This window comes from Podarcis melisellensis, assembly GCF_964234715.1.
Source record: "Podarcis melisellensis genome assembly, chromosome: 16".
Lineage (NCBI taxonomy): Eukaryota > Metazoa > Chordata > Lepidosauria > Squamata > Lacertidae > Podarcis > Podarcis melisellensis.
Window position 1 is genome coordinate 37,952,709 of NC_138533.1, and position 17,145 is coordinate 37,969,853.

The following is a 17,145-nucleotide window of genomic DNA, read 5'->3' on the forward strand; positions in this document are numbered from 1 at the left end:
GGTGGAAAGGTATGAAATTTAATCTAGATATTTGTTTTCAGGTGCATCTGAGCCACGCAATATGGCATATATGAACCGCCTTGGGATATGGGGTGAAGGAACTCCATTTAGGGAGTTCAGTGACTTTATTCAGGCTGTTGAAAGAAGGTAAGTTGTTGATTCCATATGTCAAGTCTTGTTGTTTAATAGGCAGGCTATAACTATGTGGTAGAGCTCAAGATTTATATGAAGAAGATCCAGCATGAAAATGGTTTTCCTCAGTAAGATGGCTTGTGGGAATGGTCTGACTCTATAAGACAGTTTCATATGAGGTGTTATTTGTTATCAAGTTGCACATGGCTCTTGAAGATTTCCCTGTTTTAGAGGGACAACTCAGGGCTTGAATTTGAAGGCAACATTATTTGCCAGAGGATGTAAGAACAAACATTTAATTCCTAGACAGAGGAGGGAGTATTTCATGTGACTCAGAAATGAAACTGATACTATACTAAATCTGGGGAACTTCATGAAACAAAATACAGTGGTGCCTCGCAAGACAAAATTAATTTTGTTCCGCGAGTTGTTTCTTATTGCGATTCTTTCGTCTTGCGGAGCGCAGATTCCCTGGGTATTAACGGCTTTAAGAAAAAGGAAGCAAACTCGCAAGACGTTTTCGTCTTGCGAAGCAAGCCCATAGGGAAAATCGTCTTGCGAAGCAACTCAATAAACGAAAAACCCTTTCGTCTTGCGCGTTTTTCGTCTTGCGAGGCATTCGTCTTGCGAGGTACCACTGTAGAGACTTGCTGTAGGAAAATCTGAACTGCTTTCTAGTGAAATATAGTGAATTGCCTTATTCAAAATGCATGCTTGTAAGTAGAATACCTAAATGTGAAGACTGTTCAGTTCAGTGCCAAACTTCCTAGAGATGCAAAAGCAGTTGTGGGAGGATCTTGTCTGTAGAGGTCTCTGTCAATGATGGCAAGTAAAGGACCCATTTCTACCTTCAAAAGCAGATACTGCATTGCGTCACTTGGAAGTTTTATTTTTTATAAAAGTATCTATATGCCACCATACTAAAATATCGCTGTGGTATAAAAATCAGACATAAAACACCAATATAAATGGTCCAAAACAATTATTAAAGTGACTAGTCAAGAAAGTTTTAAATAGCTGCAAAGGCCTGTTGGCATGAATAGGTCTTCAAGAGGTACAGTGGTGCCACGCAAGACGAACGCCTCGCAAGACGGAAAACCCGCTAGACGAAAGGGTTTTCCGTTTTGGAGGCACTTCGCAAAACGAATTTCCTTATGGGCTTGCTTCGCAAGACGAAAATGTATTGCGAGTTCCTGCGGTTTCCCTCCCCCTTTTCCTAAGCCGCTAAGCCGCTTACCAGCTGATCCACTGATAAGCCGCTTAACAGCTGATCGCTAAAAGCCGCTAAACCGCTAATAGCGCTAATCCACTAAGCTGTCAATGGGCTTGCTTCGCAAGATGAAGAAAACGCTAAACGAAGAGCCTCACAGAACGGTTTCATTTCGTCTTGCGAGGCACCACTGTACCTCAGTCAGAAGTTGAAGGTGCTTGCTGAATCTGCTGGAGGAGTGTTACACAGCACGGGGCTGGTGAGTGCAGTACAAGTCTCTCTTACTGTAAACTGAAATCAGATGGCTCCAGAAGGCCATATTATCTAGTCCTTCAGTCACAGAGCAGGGTCATTTGCTCACCTGGACCGTGCTTTCTCCCCTCCAATAAAAGAACAATCCAAGCCATAGGGTGCCACACTCAAGCCGGGTGCAAATGCAGGAAGGGATCCTGCTGAGCTGAGAACTCACATACTGCAAACGTTTCTCCACTCAGTTGACATTAGCTGTTCAGGCACAGGAAGGGGGTGAGAATGCCTTCTGGGTCCTCAGTTGTATGTTCCCAGGAGACTTTCTTATTTGAGGCAAAGTCCATGCCGTCCATTGATGTAAATAATAGAAAGCTTGACAGATTCTCCCTTCTCATGTCTATAGTGTGTTTTTAAAATATGGTGCTTGCAACTCAGTCTGGTGGTGATGTCATTTTGTGATAGTGCTTGAAGATATTTGTTACCTTGATGGTTCCTTTCTCTTTGTTTGTTTTCAGAGGTGTAGGTGCCATGGAAATTGTTGCTATGGATATGAAGCTACGAGGAATGTATATAGCAAGGCAGCTGAGCTTTTCGGGTGTAACCTTCAAAATTGATGAGGTTCAGCTTTCACATCACTATGTTAAAATGTATAATAAATCTGTAAAAATGGTAAGTGTATTTAAATACAGCATTTTACATGTTAAACTAGGCACTGTACATTTTGAATTGTAGTTGAACACACAGACCCTAATCCAGACTGGTGCAGGGTGGCTGACCAGGTGGGTCCAAGGTGTGGTAAATGAATATTTGCAGGATGGGGAGGTAACTGCCACTCTTAAAGATGCAGTAGTGTGCCTGCTCCTCGGTTGGGGGGGGGGAGTGAACCCAGCAGTTTGTGAAAGCTGTGGCCCAGTTGCACATGTTCTTGGGGAAGGTGCGCAAGAGGGTGATGGCCATCCAGATGCTTTTGAAGGATACAGATTATCTAGACTCATTCCAGTTGGGGTTCAGGCCTGAGTTAGGGACTGAGTCGGCCCTGGCTGCTCTGATGGAGAGTGGAAGGGGAGGTGCCACCCTGTTTCTCCTCTTTGATCTCTCAGCAGCTCTTAATACCAACACCCAAGGTATTTTGCTAGATTGGCTGTGTAGGTTGGCAGTGGCAGTACAGTGGTTCTGCTCTTACCTAAAGGGTTGTATTAAGGTTTGTGGTGGCGGCCCTCCACATATGTTAAAGCATATGATGCAGTAACCTGAGAAAGACCCTTCTTAGTGCTGATGCTCCAGTTGGGGAACTTCTTCCACCTGACACATTACTGATAAGTTTTCATTATCAACTGAAGACATTACTGTTTGTTGGGTATTTGAAGCCTGTTAATTTAATGTTGCCTGTAAAGACTAATACCACTTGGTTCTTTAACTAGTGTGTATTAAATTTATTTATTCTACACGTGAGATTGATATTATAATAATAAATAATATTTTAAATAATTCAAATTAGTCATGACTAACTTACCCCATTGATTTCAGTGCTACATGTAAATTCTCTGGATTGAGACATGCTTGTACTATGGAAATAAAAATATTTCCTTGAAAAGTTGGTTTTCATGCTCTTATTGTTGAAGGCTTAGAAAGAAGTTAGGAGAACAGGTTTTTAAATGTTTCAAATAAGTTATTTTATTATTTTATCACTGATGTGTTTCCCATCCTTTGAAAATGCATTTTTTTTACTGGACCTCTCAGTGCATATTTGTAAAGCCTGTAAGAGATGGCTGCCACTTGTCCTGACTTTTAAATATTCAGGTGTGTGTGTCTTGTACATCATAATGTAAGCGCAGTCTTCAGAGTCAGATTAAAAGCACTAATGATAAAATTATTGATTTGAACAAAGTTACAGCGATCATTCTATAGTGCAGTAGTTGACAGGGAACCCTGGGACTCCTCTGTGAGAAGATCAGTGCAGTGAGTGAGTTTCCCTGAAAGACAGAATATTCATTGTTGCTAGTCGTCTTTGGCAGTGTTTTATCATGGGGTATATTCTTGGGTGGGAATGGAGAATCTGTGGCTCTCCAGATGTTGTTGGATTTCTAACTCCCGCCAGCGCCAGCCAGCATGGACAGTTATTAGAGAAGATCAAAGTAGTCCAACATCTGGAGGGCACCAGTTTCCGTCTCCCATTTTAGGGTGTATTCAACTCATAGAAGGCAACACCGAGGTCCAGTGGTTATTGACAGCACTCTTTCTGAATTGACTAAGCACCTTAGAACGATACATCCTTGATTCCCCGAAGGTAGCAAGTTAGAAAAGAACTGTGATAAACTGAAACATTCTTGGACAAATCATCTCAGGTTAATCTGTTACACTGTAGAAGTTCATCATATTTACTTATAGAAAAAATTCTGGTGTTCCTTTTTCAGTGGGTAAGTGCCAGGGAGAGATTTCAGCAAGCAGCCGACCTCATTGATGCTGAGCAGCGGATGAAGAAGTCTATGTGGGGCCAGTTCTGGTCTGCCCACCAGAGATTCTTCAAATACCTCTGCATAGCTTCCAAAGTGAAAAGGGTGGTACAGCTGGCACGAGAAGAAATAAAGAACGGCAAAGTAAGTTTCAGGTTGGCCTTGACTCTAGAATGTTTTCAAAACATGGCTTCATTTTCTCAGGGAAATGTCAGAGTGACCGGATGTGTGGGGGGGTTGGATATGCTTTGTATATTTGGAAGAGCTTTAAACTGAGTGTCCTTTTCTCTCTCCAGTGTGTAGTCATTGGGTTGCAGTCCACAGGGGAAGCAAGAACCTTAGAAGCTTTGGAAGAAGGTGGTGGGGAACTGAACGACTTTGTTTCCACAGCAAAGTAAGACTCCTATCAGTCATACAAATCTGGGAGAAGTAACTTAGTTTTTCAGGTTTTTGGAAAATGCAGAGAACTGTACATTAAAAATCAATATAAGTTTTGCCAGCAAGCTTACTATAAATGAACATGAAGGGAGGGAGGGCTCACAAAGTGGAGGAGGAAGAGGGCAGGCTAATCAACTGCACTTAGTCTTTCAATGCTGTTTTAAAACTGCAAATGTCGGAGATGTTTGTCCAGCAGCTGCCTTTTTTCTTCACTCCAAGCAACCAGAATTTCTGGAAACTCTTGAAATCCAAATGAGAGCGTACAGTGATTGAGAACAATAGGAAAGAATATTACAGAACTTACCGTATTTTTTGCTCTATAAGACTCACTTTTTCCCTCCTAAAAAGTAAGGGGAAATGTGTGTGCGTCTTATGGAGCGAATGCAGGCTGTGCAGCTATCCCAGAAGCCAGAACAGCAAGAGGGATTGCTGTTTTCACTGCACAGCAATCCCTCTTGCTGTTCTGGCTTCTGGGATTCAGAATATTTTTTTTCTTGTTTTCCTCCTCCAAAAACTAGGTGCGTCTTGTGGTCTGGTGCGTCTTATAGAGCGAAAAATACGGTAGTTGATCTTTTATCCTGAGGAAAAGTTCATGCCAGCTCTAAAATCATCGCATAGCTGCTACAAGTTTCTTTACTTTTGTTATAGGTGCTGTACATAAGTTTATGTATTCACTGGGTTGTATCCAGCAAAGTCCTTGCATAAGTAGAGCAACCTTTGCTTCCACACCAGAGCATCCTCCCCCTGCACACCCCTAATTGCTCTGGTGTATTGGGAGGAACCCTGGGAGCAGACCTGAGGTTTATGTGGGTTATGGGACAAAAAGAAGCAGAAGCCATACGACTTGCACAGTGACTTTGCTGGGTATAACAGCACCTTGTAGGCCGATTTTAATTTAGTTATTTCTAAAAATCTCATCTCTGACTGCAAAATGTTCTCTTATTTATGCAGCCTTCTGCTGCATCATTGTTTATAGAATCATAGAATTGTAGAGTTGGGAGGGACCCTGATGGTCATCTAGTCCAGCCCACTGCAATGCAGGAATCTCAACTAAGGCATCCATGGCAGATGGCCACCCAACCTCTGCTTAAAAACCTCCAAGGAAGGAGAGTCCAACACCTCCTGAAAGAGTCCATTCCGCTGCCGAACAGCTCAGTCAGAAAGTTATTTCTGATGTTTAGTCGTAATCTCCTTTCTTGTAACTTGAATCTAATGGTTTGGGTCCTGCCCTCTTGAGCAGGAGAAACCAGCTTGCTACAGCTTTTGACAGCCCTTAGATATATGAAGATGGCTATCAGAGTCTCCTCTTTTCCATGCTAAGCTTACCCAACTCCCCCAAACATTCCTCATAAGGCCTGTTTTCCAGGACGTCAATAATCTTGATCCCCCTCCTCTGCATACATTCCAGTTTCAGTATCCTTAACTTGTGGTGCCCAGAACTGGACACAGTGCTCTAAGTGTGGTCTGATCAAGGCAGAATAAAGTGGTACTATTACTTTCTGTGATCTGTTTGCCTCTGGAGCTGTGGAAATTGCAATTTCATGTAAGAGGGGAGATGGTTTCTAAGGTCTTTGGTTTCTTAGTTGATTGGTCTTTGTTCAAGCAGCATATAATATAGTGTGCTTTCAGTGACTCTCACATGTCAAGTCATGGTCCTTCATAATTTTCTGTCATGATGCAGTACTGTGGATGGTCTTCCTTTGAACAGTATTGACCCAAGACTAAGCAGTCCCCATCTGATTCATTGCCGCTCTTGGTGCGGCAGTTCAAACTGAATTGAGATTTGATAGCATCTGCCTGAAACAAGTCAGACCTTCAAGAAGATACTACATAAACAGCAGCATTTAAAAATGCTGGGAGAAGAGAAATTTTAGGTTGCCCATTCAACCAAGCAAAACTGTTTTTTTCTTTTTTAAATCTGCAGGGGAGTATTTCAGTCTCTCATTGAGAAACATTTCCCAGCTCCTGACAGGAAGAAGCTTTTTAGCTTGCTGGGAATCGACTTGTCTGCTCAAAGTAATAACAACTCTCCTAGAGACAGTCCTTGCAAGGAGGACAAAATGAAGAAACGCAAAGGTACATAGTTGTAATGCTATTCTAATATAGATAAGATAGCGGTTGGAGTGTTGGACTAGGGCCTGGGAGACCAAGTTTCAGATCCCCACTTGGCCATGAAGCTCACTGGGTGAACTTGGGCCAGTCTCTCATTCTAACCTACCTTACAGGGTTGTTGTGGGGAATAAATGAGGGGAAGAGCCATGTACGCCACCTTGAATATTGGATATAGATGAAATGAAATGAAATAGGAAAATCTAGCAGTATTGGCAAGTAACTGTGTTCACAGGTGTGCAAGGAAGGCTAATCAGCAATTGTATAGAGCAGGGAGTCTTGGCACTGGGTCACTGAAGAACTCATTCAAGCTACTGGTACACTGATTTTTACCCACACTCATGTTCTTCCTTATTTGAACAGACCATAGTGCCTGTCTTCTGCTATGAAGCTTTTTGTCTGAAATACTGTGTTTGTCACTTTCTCTAATGCCTGAACTGATTTAAATATCAAGAGATGTGAAAAGCAAACCTCATTTGAACCACCCTTTTTGTAAGTGGTGCTCATTTAATTTTGAGTGTTCAGAAATTGGTTGCAGAGGGCTTTGCACTTCTCGTTCTTACCATATAGGGACGTAATAGGCCTGCTGCACCACAACAAACATAGAACCTTCAGCAACCCCTGCTGCTATATATGCCTCCCATCCCAGTTTCCACATCAGAGTGACCCAGGGTCCTAAACTGCTTTGCTCCCATAAGGACCCTTCTCTCCAGCTCCTTAACTTTGTGTAAAGTATTATAATTGGTACAGTAGGTGATAACAGCAGTGAAATATCATGACGTGTTACAGGAAAAGTCTCCATACAGTTAGAACAAGCAAAGGAAAACTCACATACATACGACCTTGGGTTTTTAACATTTGGCTTGTAAACTTGGCAGTGTCCTGTGAGGTGCTCTCATCTCCAGCCCTTTTTTATCAGTTCCAGTGAAGTTGTAATCTTATACTTTGAAGAAGACTTGAAAGGAAGCCTGTTAATGTGTAAGGAGTACAACAGGACCCTTCCCCCCCCTTTTCTTTTTCTTTTGATATGGTTTTCCACCTTGTTAAACATCCATAAATAATAAAAAAAATCTACAAAGTCTTTGCTAACAACCCATAGAGAGAATAGTGGGGGTAAATGCCACTCAGTGATAGCCACCTCTTTATTACCTTTCATCTGAAAAAGGTGAAGAAATAAGCAGAGAAGCCAAGAAAGCGCGTAAAACTGGCGGGCTAGCTGGGAGCAGTTCTGATGAAAGCTACAGTGAGTCGGACATCTCGGACAATGAAGAGAGTGATAATGAGAGCTCCAGGTTCTTAAGCTCTGGGGAAGATGATGACTTCAACCCGTTTAAGGATGAATCTAGCGAGGATGATGAAGATGGTGAGATAATAATGGGTATCATGGAATTTAGTATTTCTTTTCAATTGTTGCTTTGCTGCATGTGCTGCCACTATTCACAGTAGTATTACTTTGCAGAGGTACTTTGCTGAGTATAGTACCATCACATTTTGTGGGGGGATTACGCTCTAGGGCTATACACACAAGCATGTATACTTGAACTACTCGCCTTGCAAGCATCCTTACCTTTCTGGAGCCATCTAGCAAGTGGGCCTTGATCAGTTCTAGAATACTCTTGTTCAAGCTCTGGAGTGCTCTCGTAAGAGAGTTCAAGAGGCTGTTCAAGTTCCCACAAGATCTTGCAAGAGCCATGTAAGCAAGGCTTGGAAGCTTCTGTGCTGGGAAAACCCTGCACAAAAGATCTTTTAAGCTTTCTGCTTTCCATACATTTCCATACATTTAGTTTGTGTGATTTCAGCCGGCCAACCTTTAACCACATAGAACTGAAACCGCACGTGTTAAATGTTCATAAGTTACAATTGTACTGTTTTTCATTAAGCTGATAAAAGATTTGCCTACAAAAGAAATTGCTCTGGTGCATAATTTTCATATTTTTCCAGAAGCCTTTTTTTCTCCTTTAATGCATTTTATTTTTCTTCAGACCCCTGGCTAATTAGGAAAGAACATAAGAAAAATAAAGAGAAGAAAAAAAAGAAAAGCATAGACCCAGATTCCATTCAGAGTGCCTTACTAGCGTCTGGACTTGGATCCAAACGGCCCAGTTCTCTTTCTTCCACAGTAGTTACCTCCTCTACTACAAATACGTCTGGTATGTTGAATGTGCAGCTTCTGAATTGGATTTTGAAGCCAGAATGCTCCTTCCAGCAAGGGAAACAACACTTTCACATTTCTAAACACCACCATTCCTGTTTTTATATATTTGCTGCAGCTAACAGTAATACACATACCAGCTATGTAACAAGTCAGGATGCTGTTGAGAGAGCCCAGCAGATGAAAAAGGAGTTGCTTGATAAATTGGAAAAACTATCAGAAGATCTTCCTCCTAATACACTGGATGAACTTATAGATGAACTGGGTGGTCCTGAGAATGTGGCTGAGGTAGGTGCTGGATCTCATGTAACTGTGTGGGAAGCAGACCTGTAGTTTGAGGTGTTATGGTGTGCACACATAAGAGCAGGAATTGCTACAGAACATCCACATACCTTAACATGTTCAACATTAAATGCAATTAAATAAAGATTTGATAAACCAAAACATAATTTTATAAAATAAAGCCTAGTGATGTTCATTCCAGTGCCTTTGCATTAATTGGCCTAGAGTCAAACTACCTTCCACTAATAACAGGGGAAGCAAACCTATTTTAGCCTGAGAATTACATTCCTTTCTGGGCAACTGTTGATGAGGACTGTCTTGTCCACCCGCCCTTTCTTTCACTCACTCACTCTCTCTCTTATATCAACAACACGGATGGTGACATTGTCAATAAAGAAAGAAGGTATTGCCTTCAGTGATTAGAAGTCCAGAGTTTTGGATATCCTGAGCTTCAAGTGATGATGCTTCCAAATGGAAATATCAGACACTAATAGATAAGGAATTGAATGGAAGGCAAAAGTTATTGGGTAGAGAAGTAGACTTGGATGTCTTCAGCATGTAGGTGTTTTAGAAAGCCAGCAATACTGTCCTGACTTCCCTACTCCCCCTCTTTTGTCAAATAGTAAAAACCAAACAGTTGCAAAAGCAACCTTTTGTTCATAGAGAAGTTTTTAAACACAAGTTCTTCCGTGTCCCTTTAAAAATAACTCACTGGCTTCTGACCGGTCACCATTTCACCCCAAACCCACCAACCCCTCAGTTCTTGCTTCCATTGGAGTGAGCCTTCAGGTGTTATCAGGACACATGAGGAGAATAAGGGAAGCAGAATTAATCTTAACCTAAAAGTTTGTTAGGGCAAGTCAGGCTTTGGACACAAACTCTGCTAGAAATGGGCAGCATGTTTAATCATACAAGCTTTTTCTTGAGTGCATGTGAAATTGCTTGGAAGTATGTAATGGATTCCTAAAAGCACTATTTAGCATGCTAAAACAGGTCATTCTTCCCAAGATGACAGGTCGCAAAGGGAGAGTCGTGAGTAATGATGATGGCAGCATCTCTTACGAGTCCAGGTCTGAGCTAGATGTTCCTGTTGAAATCCTAAACATCACAGAGAAGCAAAGATTCATGGATGGAGATAAGGTAACCATTTTCATTACTCTACATCAGTTCTCAAGGAAAGATTCATATAAAATAGATGGACAGATGTCAGGGAATTCTTGGCAGTATTTTGGTTGGGTCTGCACTAAGAGACAGCCAAAATGGTCCCTGTCCTCTTCAGCAGCTTCAGCTTTTGTAGCTGGAGTCAGTCAGGGTCTTGCCCTCCCAGGACAGGTGGAAAAGGCTTGCAGGTCTTCCAGGACTCAAAGCCAAGATGGTCTTTATCAAACAAGAGCAGAACAGTAACAGGAAACCTCTGACTCTGTTCTCAATAAAAGACTGTTAAAACAGTTACTTAAAACATTCAAAAGATTATTAAAGTTAATAGTAGCTAAAGAGGTAAAATAGAGATAAAAGGCATGTAACTTCTGTTTCATTAAAGGTGACTTGGAGATCCCTTCTGCATGCAAAGAATGTGATCTATCTTTTGAATTACAGTCTCTTCCTACCAATTCAAACACATGTTCACATCCTGTTCATAGACATATTAAAATTTTAAAATCCAACCTTTCCATTCTTTCTCTCTTAAAGAATATTGCCATCATTTCTGAAGCAGCCAGCTCTGGTATTTCATTGCAAGCAGATCGACGAGCCAAGAACCAGAGGCGAAGGGTACACATGACTCTGGAGTTGCCGTGGAGTGCAGATAGGGCAATACAGCAGTTTGGTAAGCAGTTTTGTCTCGGCTTTACTTGGAAATGATGCTTCTTTGTCAGGCACTTAATGTTGAGTTTGTATCATTTGCAGTAAGAGAGGTTTAGCAGAGTTGCCTATTTTTGCAATGCTGCTAAACAGATGTGTGTAGGCTCTCAAATTACATAGTGTTCTGATATGCAAACTAGAGTTCAGTCTATGCTAGGTTTTGCACAGTGCCAGAAGATAATGAAATCTGACAACACATTGATTGGTACATAATGGTAGGAGTCTTCGAACAGAGTTTTCTAGTTCTGTCTAGTTTGAGTAGTATTTCTATTGCCACAGAGACAAACTACTGAACACAATTCAATCTGCGTCTATGGAAGAAGTGACTTGCAAGGTAGTTAAGTATTCACTTCTAAAACAGTTTCCTTAAAAAGTAAAGTTTAAATTCTTGTTTCTTCACTTCGGGTATATCTGAGCCAAAATGTAGCTTCAAACACAAGCAAGTTGAATCTTCATAGTTCAATAAAAATTGTTTGTCTCCAAGAGTTAGTCTCCTACTAGCTCCAAGGATAGAGTGATTCAAATTTGTTTAGGCCTGGTGTTGCCCACTCTGCAGAGAGTGGTCTTTCTTTCAAGTCAATACTATGTCCAGACTATTCTTGGCAATGAACATGGGGTTTGGACAAGCTTTGGTGTTTGTGGATTGTGTTGCCTTCTTGTTGGGGTATTATCCCTCCAGTGTACATTTTCTAGGCCTGTTGTGCCTCATATGAACTCACTATGGGGTGTGGCCCTCATCTTGCTTCAGGCCAGGGGAGCTGATGTTTGTCCACAGACAGCTTTCTGAGTCATGTGGCCAGCATGACTAAACTGCTTCTGGCGCTACAGTACACCATGGCAGAAGCCAGAGCGCATGGAAATGCCGTTTACCTTCCTATTTACTACTTGCACTGGCATGCTTTTGAGCTGCTATGTTGGCAGGAGGTGGAACAGAGCAATGGGGGCTCACCCTGTAGCTCAGATTCAAACTAATGACCTTCCAATCAGCAAGCCCAAAAGGCTCAGTGGCTTAGACCACAGCATCACCCGTGGCTGTGGTTGTATACTGAAAGGAGGATATGATAGCAGTTAGCAAGCTGTTTGCTATTACTGATTTTCACAGAGGAAGCTTTTTGTCTTGGCAGGCCTGTGTGGCTGTTAAATTTTAAATTTTTTGATCCAGCTGCTCAATTTATTATATGTATCGTTATTTTCATAGTGTTTTCTATTCTCCTGTTATACCCCACCCTGGTATTATATGATGTGGTAGTAAAGAAATGTTTTTATAATCATAAAATAAACCTCTTATTAATTTGTGAGGAACCACAGAATTCCCTGGAAAACAGTTTGAGATGGTTAATTGAATCATTTGTTTATTTAGAACATGGCCTCCAAATATACCTGTTTTCCTATCCAATATTTTTGAGAATGGGTGGCTGATGCTGGGTGACTTGAGTGAACAAAACCTCTTTTTTTATCCTATCCAGGCCGAACTCACAGGTCCAACCAAGTGACCGCACCAGAATATGTCTTCCTAATATCTGAACTGGCTGGAGAACAAAGATTTGCGTCAATCGTTGCCAAACGCCTGGAGAGCTTGGTAAGCGGATTGTTGGGTGTAGCTTTGACTAGGAAATTCACTGCAAGCGAGCAGATTTTGATTAAAGACACAGAAACGTGAAAACACATTTCTCAATTATACCAGGTTCTGTTAAAGTTGAAAACAAAGCAGAAAACGTCTAAGATTCTGTGGTAGTGGCTCTCGTATCTCAAATTGTGTGGGGTAGGGGTTCATAGGGGGATTTAAGCAGTTCCCAATTTATGTTAATATGTTGGAGACTCAATACAAATCATTGGGTAGATGCAGGATGGGGAATCTAATCCACCAGATGTTGCTGGACTATAACTCGCATCATCTCCAATTGCTGGCTTTGCTGGGAGAAGCTGGTGGGAGATGGAGTCTAGCATCTTCTACAGGGCAACAGGTTTCCTATCCCCAGTATAGATTGTACTTTACTCTGCAGAATGAACAGGATCTGTCATGTGGACATGATCAGGTGTTCAAAATCTACCTCTCATCAGTGACAGGTAGATGAAGGGCTCTGTGTGGGAGACAGGGTAGAAAAGATCCCCAGGGTGGGAGTCTTGGGGAAGAAACAGAAGTTCCCAGGTGGGAGCTGGGAAGGTCTACCTTTTTGTATATGGTTAAAGGACATGATACAGTTGTGATAGAGGGTTTTTATATCTCCCCCCCCCCCTTTGCCGTTTTATTTTTATTTTCTCTTATTTTGGCTTTCTGTATCCTTTTTCTTTTTTTTTTGATTAGTTTGGCTTATTGTATCTTATGTTGAAAACTTTCAATAAAAATATTTAACGGAAAAACAACAACCCATCTTTATTGGCTATGGTCGTACAAGTCACTACCTGATGAGCCTTATTCTCTGACATACTTTTGGCTTCTTATGCCAACTTTTTGTAATATCTTCCATGCTCCTGGATGATTAAATTCTTAATCAAGTGGGCAAAATGTACCTCTCATCGAACAAAATTGCACTACTTTGTTATGTGCTGAGGCGCAAGCAAATTAGGTTTGATCCAGAAATAAGCATATCAAAGGGCGCTGGTGGAAAGAGAATTTTCCACCCGCTCCTCAAGACTCAGCTTCCATGAGTGAGAGTTCTGCTGGAAGAAGGCACCTCTATCTAATTTTGAGAGTTCCCTTTTTCTCCCGCACTGCAGTCCTCTCCAGTCAACAGGTCCTGACCCTCAGAGAGGAAGGGTTGGAGACTGCAAGAGGGAGGAGGGAGTGGGAAAGTCCATTTCCACCAGCCCCTTCATTGTGCTTATCTCTGGATCCAGGCTGTTGGCTTCAGATGATAGGCATTCTTCAGCGGATAACTGAAATAATGGTGAATAAAGATGTGTTAAGCATTTAGGAGATGATATATTATAAAAACAAATTATTGTCTCTTGATAGGGAGCTCTCACTCATGGCGACCGAAGAGCAACAGAAACAAGAGACCTCAGCAGGTTCAACTTCGACAACAAGGTAAGCGAGACACCTTTTGAATAAAGCAAGCCCTATCTTGCCTTGACACTTAAAAAACAATAGGCTGTTTTTTTTGGGGGGGGGTGTTTCTTTGCATCATTATCTTTTTCCATTTTGGGGTTATAGACACTGGAACTTCCCCAGCCATCCTGGGCAGCTTACAGCACATATAAGAACATAGTAAAACATCAAACATTAAAAACTGCCTTTATAAATTGGCCAGATTTTGGATGTGAAAAGCAAGTGTCCTAACTTTCCAGGGGACAAACATAATACTTTTAAAAGAAGGATGTTTGTATTTTATGGTGGCTACAATAGTTTTCCCCCACTCTCATTAACAGTATGGCCGAAATGCATTGGAAATAGTGATGAAGTCCATTGTGAACTTAGACTCGCCGTTGGTGTCTCCACCTGCTGACTATCCAGGAGAATTCTTTAAAGGTATATGAATTTTTTGAAAAAATACTGCAGTGATAATCACGTTTATCAGTGAAGGGAAACAATTTCATAGAATGAATTAAAATTATGTACTCTAATTGTTTGGTGAGACTATATGTACCGTTTCCTAACAACTAAATTCAACAGTTCCTTTTGAAATTGCATGATCTGTTTTCAGAATTCGGATCTGAGAGTACAAATGATTTGGGTTAATTATGGCATTCCAGCTATGGAATCGTTGGGCCTTTGGGTAGTAGATAGCAGCACCTGTTTGTACTGCCATATGACCTCTCTTGCACATTGAATCAGTTGTGTTAGTTTTTAGGGGAGGGAAACCATCAAAGGTTTGGTTACATTTCACAAATACTGATGGTACTTAAATTACCTTAGTTAAACTAGTAAACAGCAAAAATGGAACCCATGACAGCTTCCCTTTGTTCTTCCTAGATGTCCGTCAGGGTTTAATAGGTGTGGGCCTAATAAATGTAGAAGACCGGTCTGGAATTCTAACGCTTGACAAAGGTACTTGCTCCTTTTTAATGTCTATGTAACTGACTTTTTTTTTTTAATTCTGTAATGGCCTTGTAAGTCAACAGCAAAGTTTGGAAAGGGTTGTTTTCTATAAGTAGACCCATTGAAATAAATACATGACTAACTTTGATCCATTCATTTCAGTGGGTCTACTCTAAGCAGAACTTGGCTGGATACAGGCCGAAGTCTTCAAGTGTGACTATACAAAGCAAAGCTACGGTTTCAGATAACACAGTGATCTGAAATTGGTAGTGTGCTTTTGAAGTGCTTTATGGCTCTAAAGACAGAGGCCAGCCTATCTCTTTCCCTCTGCCTCACTGACCTAATACAGAAGGGGGCTTGGGAGGGGGAGAAGAACAACTTAATGCAGCTTTTATGGTTAGATTTGAGATTGGTGGGGTGGGAAGAAACTGCTTAGACAGAGTTCAGGAAGAGTGTGTACCCCATACAGTTGCCTATATCCCTGCTCATAAAATAATCTAGAATGCCTAGTATAACTAAAGAAGAAATACTACAGAGTGCAAATAACTTACTGAGCTAGAAAGGTGGGCAGCTGGTGCCTACACAAGGGGGTTATAGGAATATGTCAGCTATGTCCTCCATCTGCATCTACATAATGCAGTTGGTAACCTTGTGATGAGCCATGAGACAGTGGAGTAGGTGCCAGACAGATCTGCCTCTTCAGAGAATTGGAGAATACCCATAAATGTATTCTGTATGTCTCTGAACTTTAAGGGTGATTGTTTCATGATTTGTCTTATAGTTAACCCATCCATTTATGTAGGATCTTGGTTGCATTCATTGTGGGTGGGTGACTTGCATTTATAGAGAGGGTGGGGCTGTGTGTACTGTGTGCTTCAAAAAATAAATTATTTTCCAAGACAGCTAACTTCATCAACTAGTTTTAATTATACAAATTGAGGAGATTTGTATTCCATTATTTCTCCTGTTGTGCACAATTCTGGTTTTACTAGCAGAGGTGCTTGTAGATAAAGTTGAGCCAAAGAGCTATGGAGAATGCTGCTGTGCTCCCCGCAGCTATCGAAAATGTTGAAAACAGCAGCTGAATTTGGTACCCAATGCAACACACTGCAGGTGTTTTGTGCTTCTGTGGAATTGTGACATGACCCTGCAAAGAATTGGCCAGTGGAGACTCCTCCTTGTTCTTGTGGCCCTCCAGATGTTGCCAAACTATGGCTCCCATTGTCTTTGACTATTGACCATTCTGGCTATGACTGATGGGAGCTGGGAGTCCCAAAAACATCCATAAGGTTCCTGCCTTCTGTTTAGACTGCCAGCATAGTGCTTTTCCACTGATAAAACAAAGATGAAATAAAATGCTGTGTTTCTCCCCCATCTCCCGCCCCAAAAAATATCTGCCTTAACGTGCTTCGTCTTCTCTTGTTCTAGATTACAACAATATAGGGAAATTTCTAAACCGGATTCTGGGTATGGAAGTGCATCAGCAGAATGCTTTATTCCAGTATTTCTCAGACACGTTAAATGCAGTAATACAGAATGCTAAAAAGAATGGAAGATACGACATGGGCATTTTAGGTAAGAGCATGAGTTCGTTCGCACAACCTGCGATGCCAGGCTTTTTCAGAGCTCACGTTCTTCCACTGCCAGTAATAGAGGCAGATGGAAACCAGCCACCACCTCTTTCAGCGTCTGAGATGGTGCCTTGAACGGATAGGAAGTGCTCCATGGTTTTAGTAGCAGCAAGAGCCAAACAACTGAAGTTCTTCAGACCTGCTTCCTTGATTAGCCCCCCGTTTGAGCTCTCTGTCTTTCTGCCATTCCGGCATCACATGCATAGTCGCTGTTTCTTGTGCTGCTCTGTAATGCTTACTGGGGATTGCAGGGCCCCCGATGCCTAGCCTCTATCTCATGTCTCTGCAGCACTGCTCATGTAGTTCTTGTGATGGCAAAGCAGGCAGGCTTGAGTAATGCTGCTTTTATGCTGCCTCAGTAGAGGAGGCTGTTCAGAGACTGGTGATTCCTCCACACAGGAATCGTTACAGACTTTTGTTCTTCTCTGTGTCCTATACTCATATGTACCTTGTGACTCTCTTTCTTGAAGATCTGGGTTCAGGAGATGAGAAAGTGAGGAAGGCAGATGCTAAAAAATTCCTCACACCAGGATATTCTACCTCAGGACATGTTGAATTGTATACTGTAAGTTTCTTGGTTAATTGTTCACCTTTGCATGAGCCATTGACATTTTTTGTTGACTCTTAAATGGTAAAACTTCTTGCTAAGT

The 17,145-nt window shown here is 41.6% G+C and overlaps 1 protein-coding gene across 1 annotated transcript in view; it reads left to right on the plus strand.

Moving 5' to 3' along the window:
- The window catches only part of SBNO1 (strawberry notch homolog 1), a 38,796-nt gene that overhangs the window by 14,858 nt on the left and 6,793 nt on the right, over positions 1 to 17,145 (plus strand). The window contains exons 12-27 of the mRNA XM_081893211.1: positions 42 to 147; positions 2,107 to 2,260; positions 4,006 to 4,188; positions 4,341 to 4,438; positions 6,407 to 6,558; positions 7,757 to 7,954; positions 8,574 to 8,741; positions 8,862 to 9,031; positions 10,034 to 10,165; positions 10,715 to 10,850; positions 12,352 to 12,464; positions 13,842 to 13,913; positions 14,255 to 14,354; positions 14,799 to 14,873; positions 16,293 to 16,439; positions 16,966 to 17,060. Coding sequence (XP_081749337.1) covers positions 42 to 147; positions 2,107 to 2,260; positions 4,006 to 4,188; positions 4,341 to 4,438; positions 6,407 to 6,558; positions 7,757 to 7,954; positions 8,574 to 8,741; positions 8,862 to 9,031; positions 10,034 to 10,165; positions 10,715 to 10,850; positions 12,352 to 12,464; positions 13,842 to 13,913; positions 14,255 to 14,354; positions 14,799 to 14,873; positions 16,293 to 16,439; positions 16,966 to 17,060 — 2,099 coding nt within the window. The remainder of the gene's footprint in view (positions 1 to 41; positions 148 to 2,106; positions 2,261 to 4,005; positions 4,189 to 4,340; positions 4,439 to 6,406; positions 6,559 to 7,756; positions 7,955 to 8,573; positions 8,742 to 8,861; positions 9,032 to 10,033; positions 10,166 to 10,714; positions 10,851 to 12,351; positions 12,465 to 13,841; positions 13,914 to 14,254; positions 14,355 to 14,798; positions 14,874 to 16,292; positions 16,440 to 16,965; positions 17,061 to 17,145) is intronic.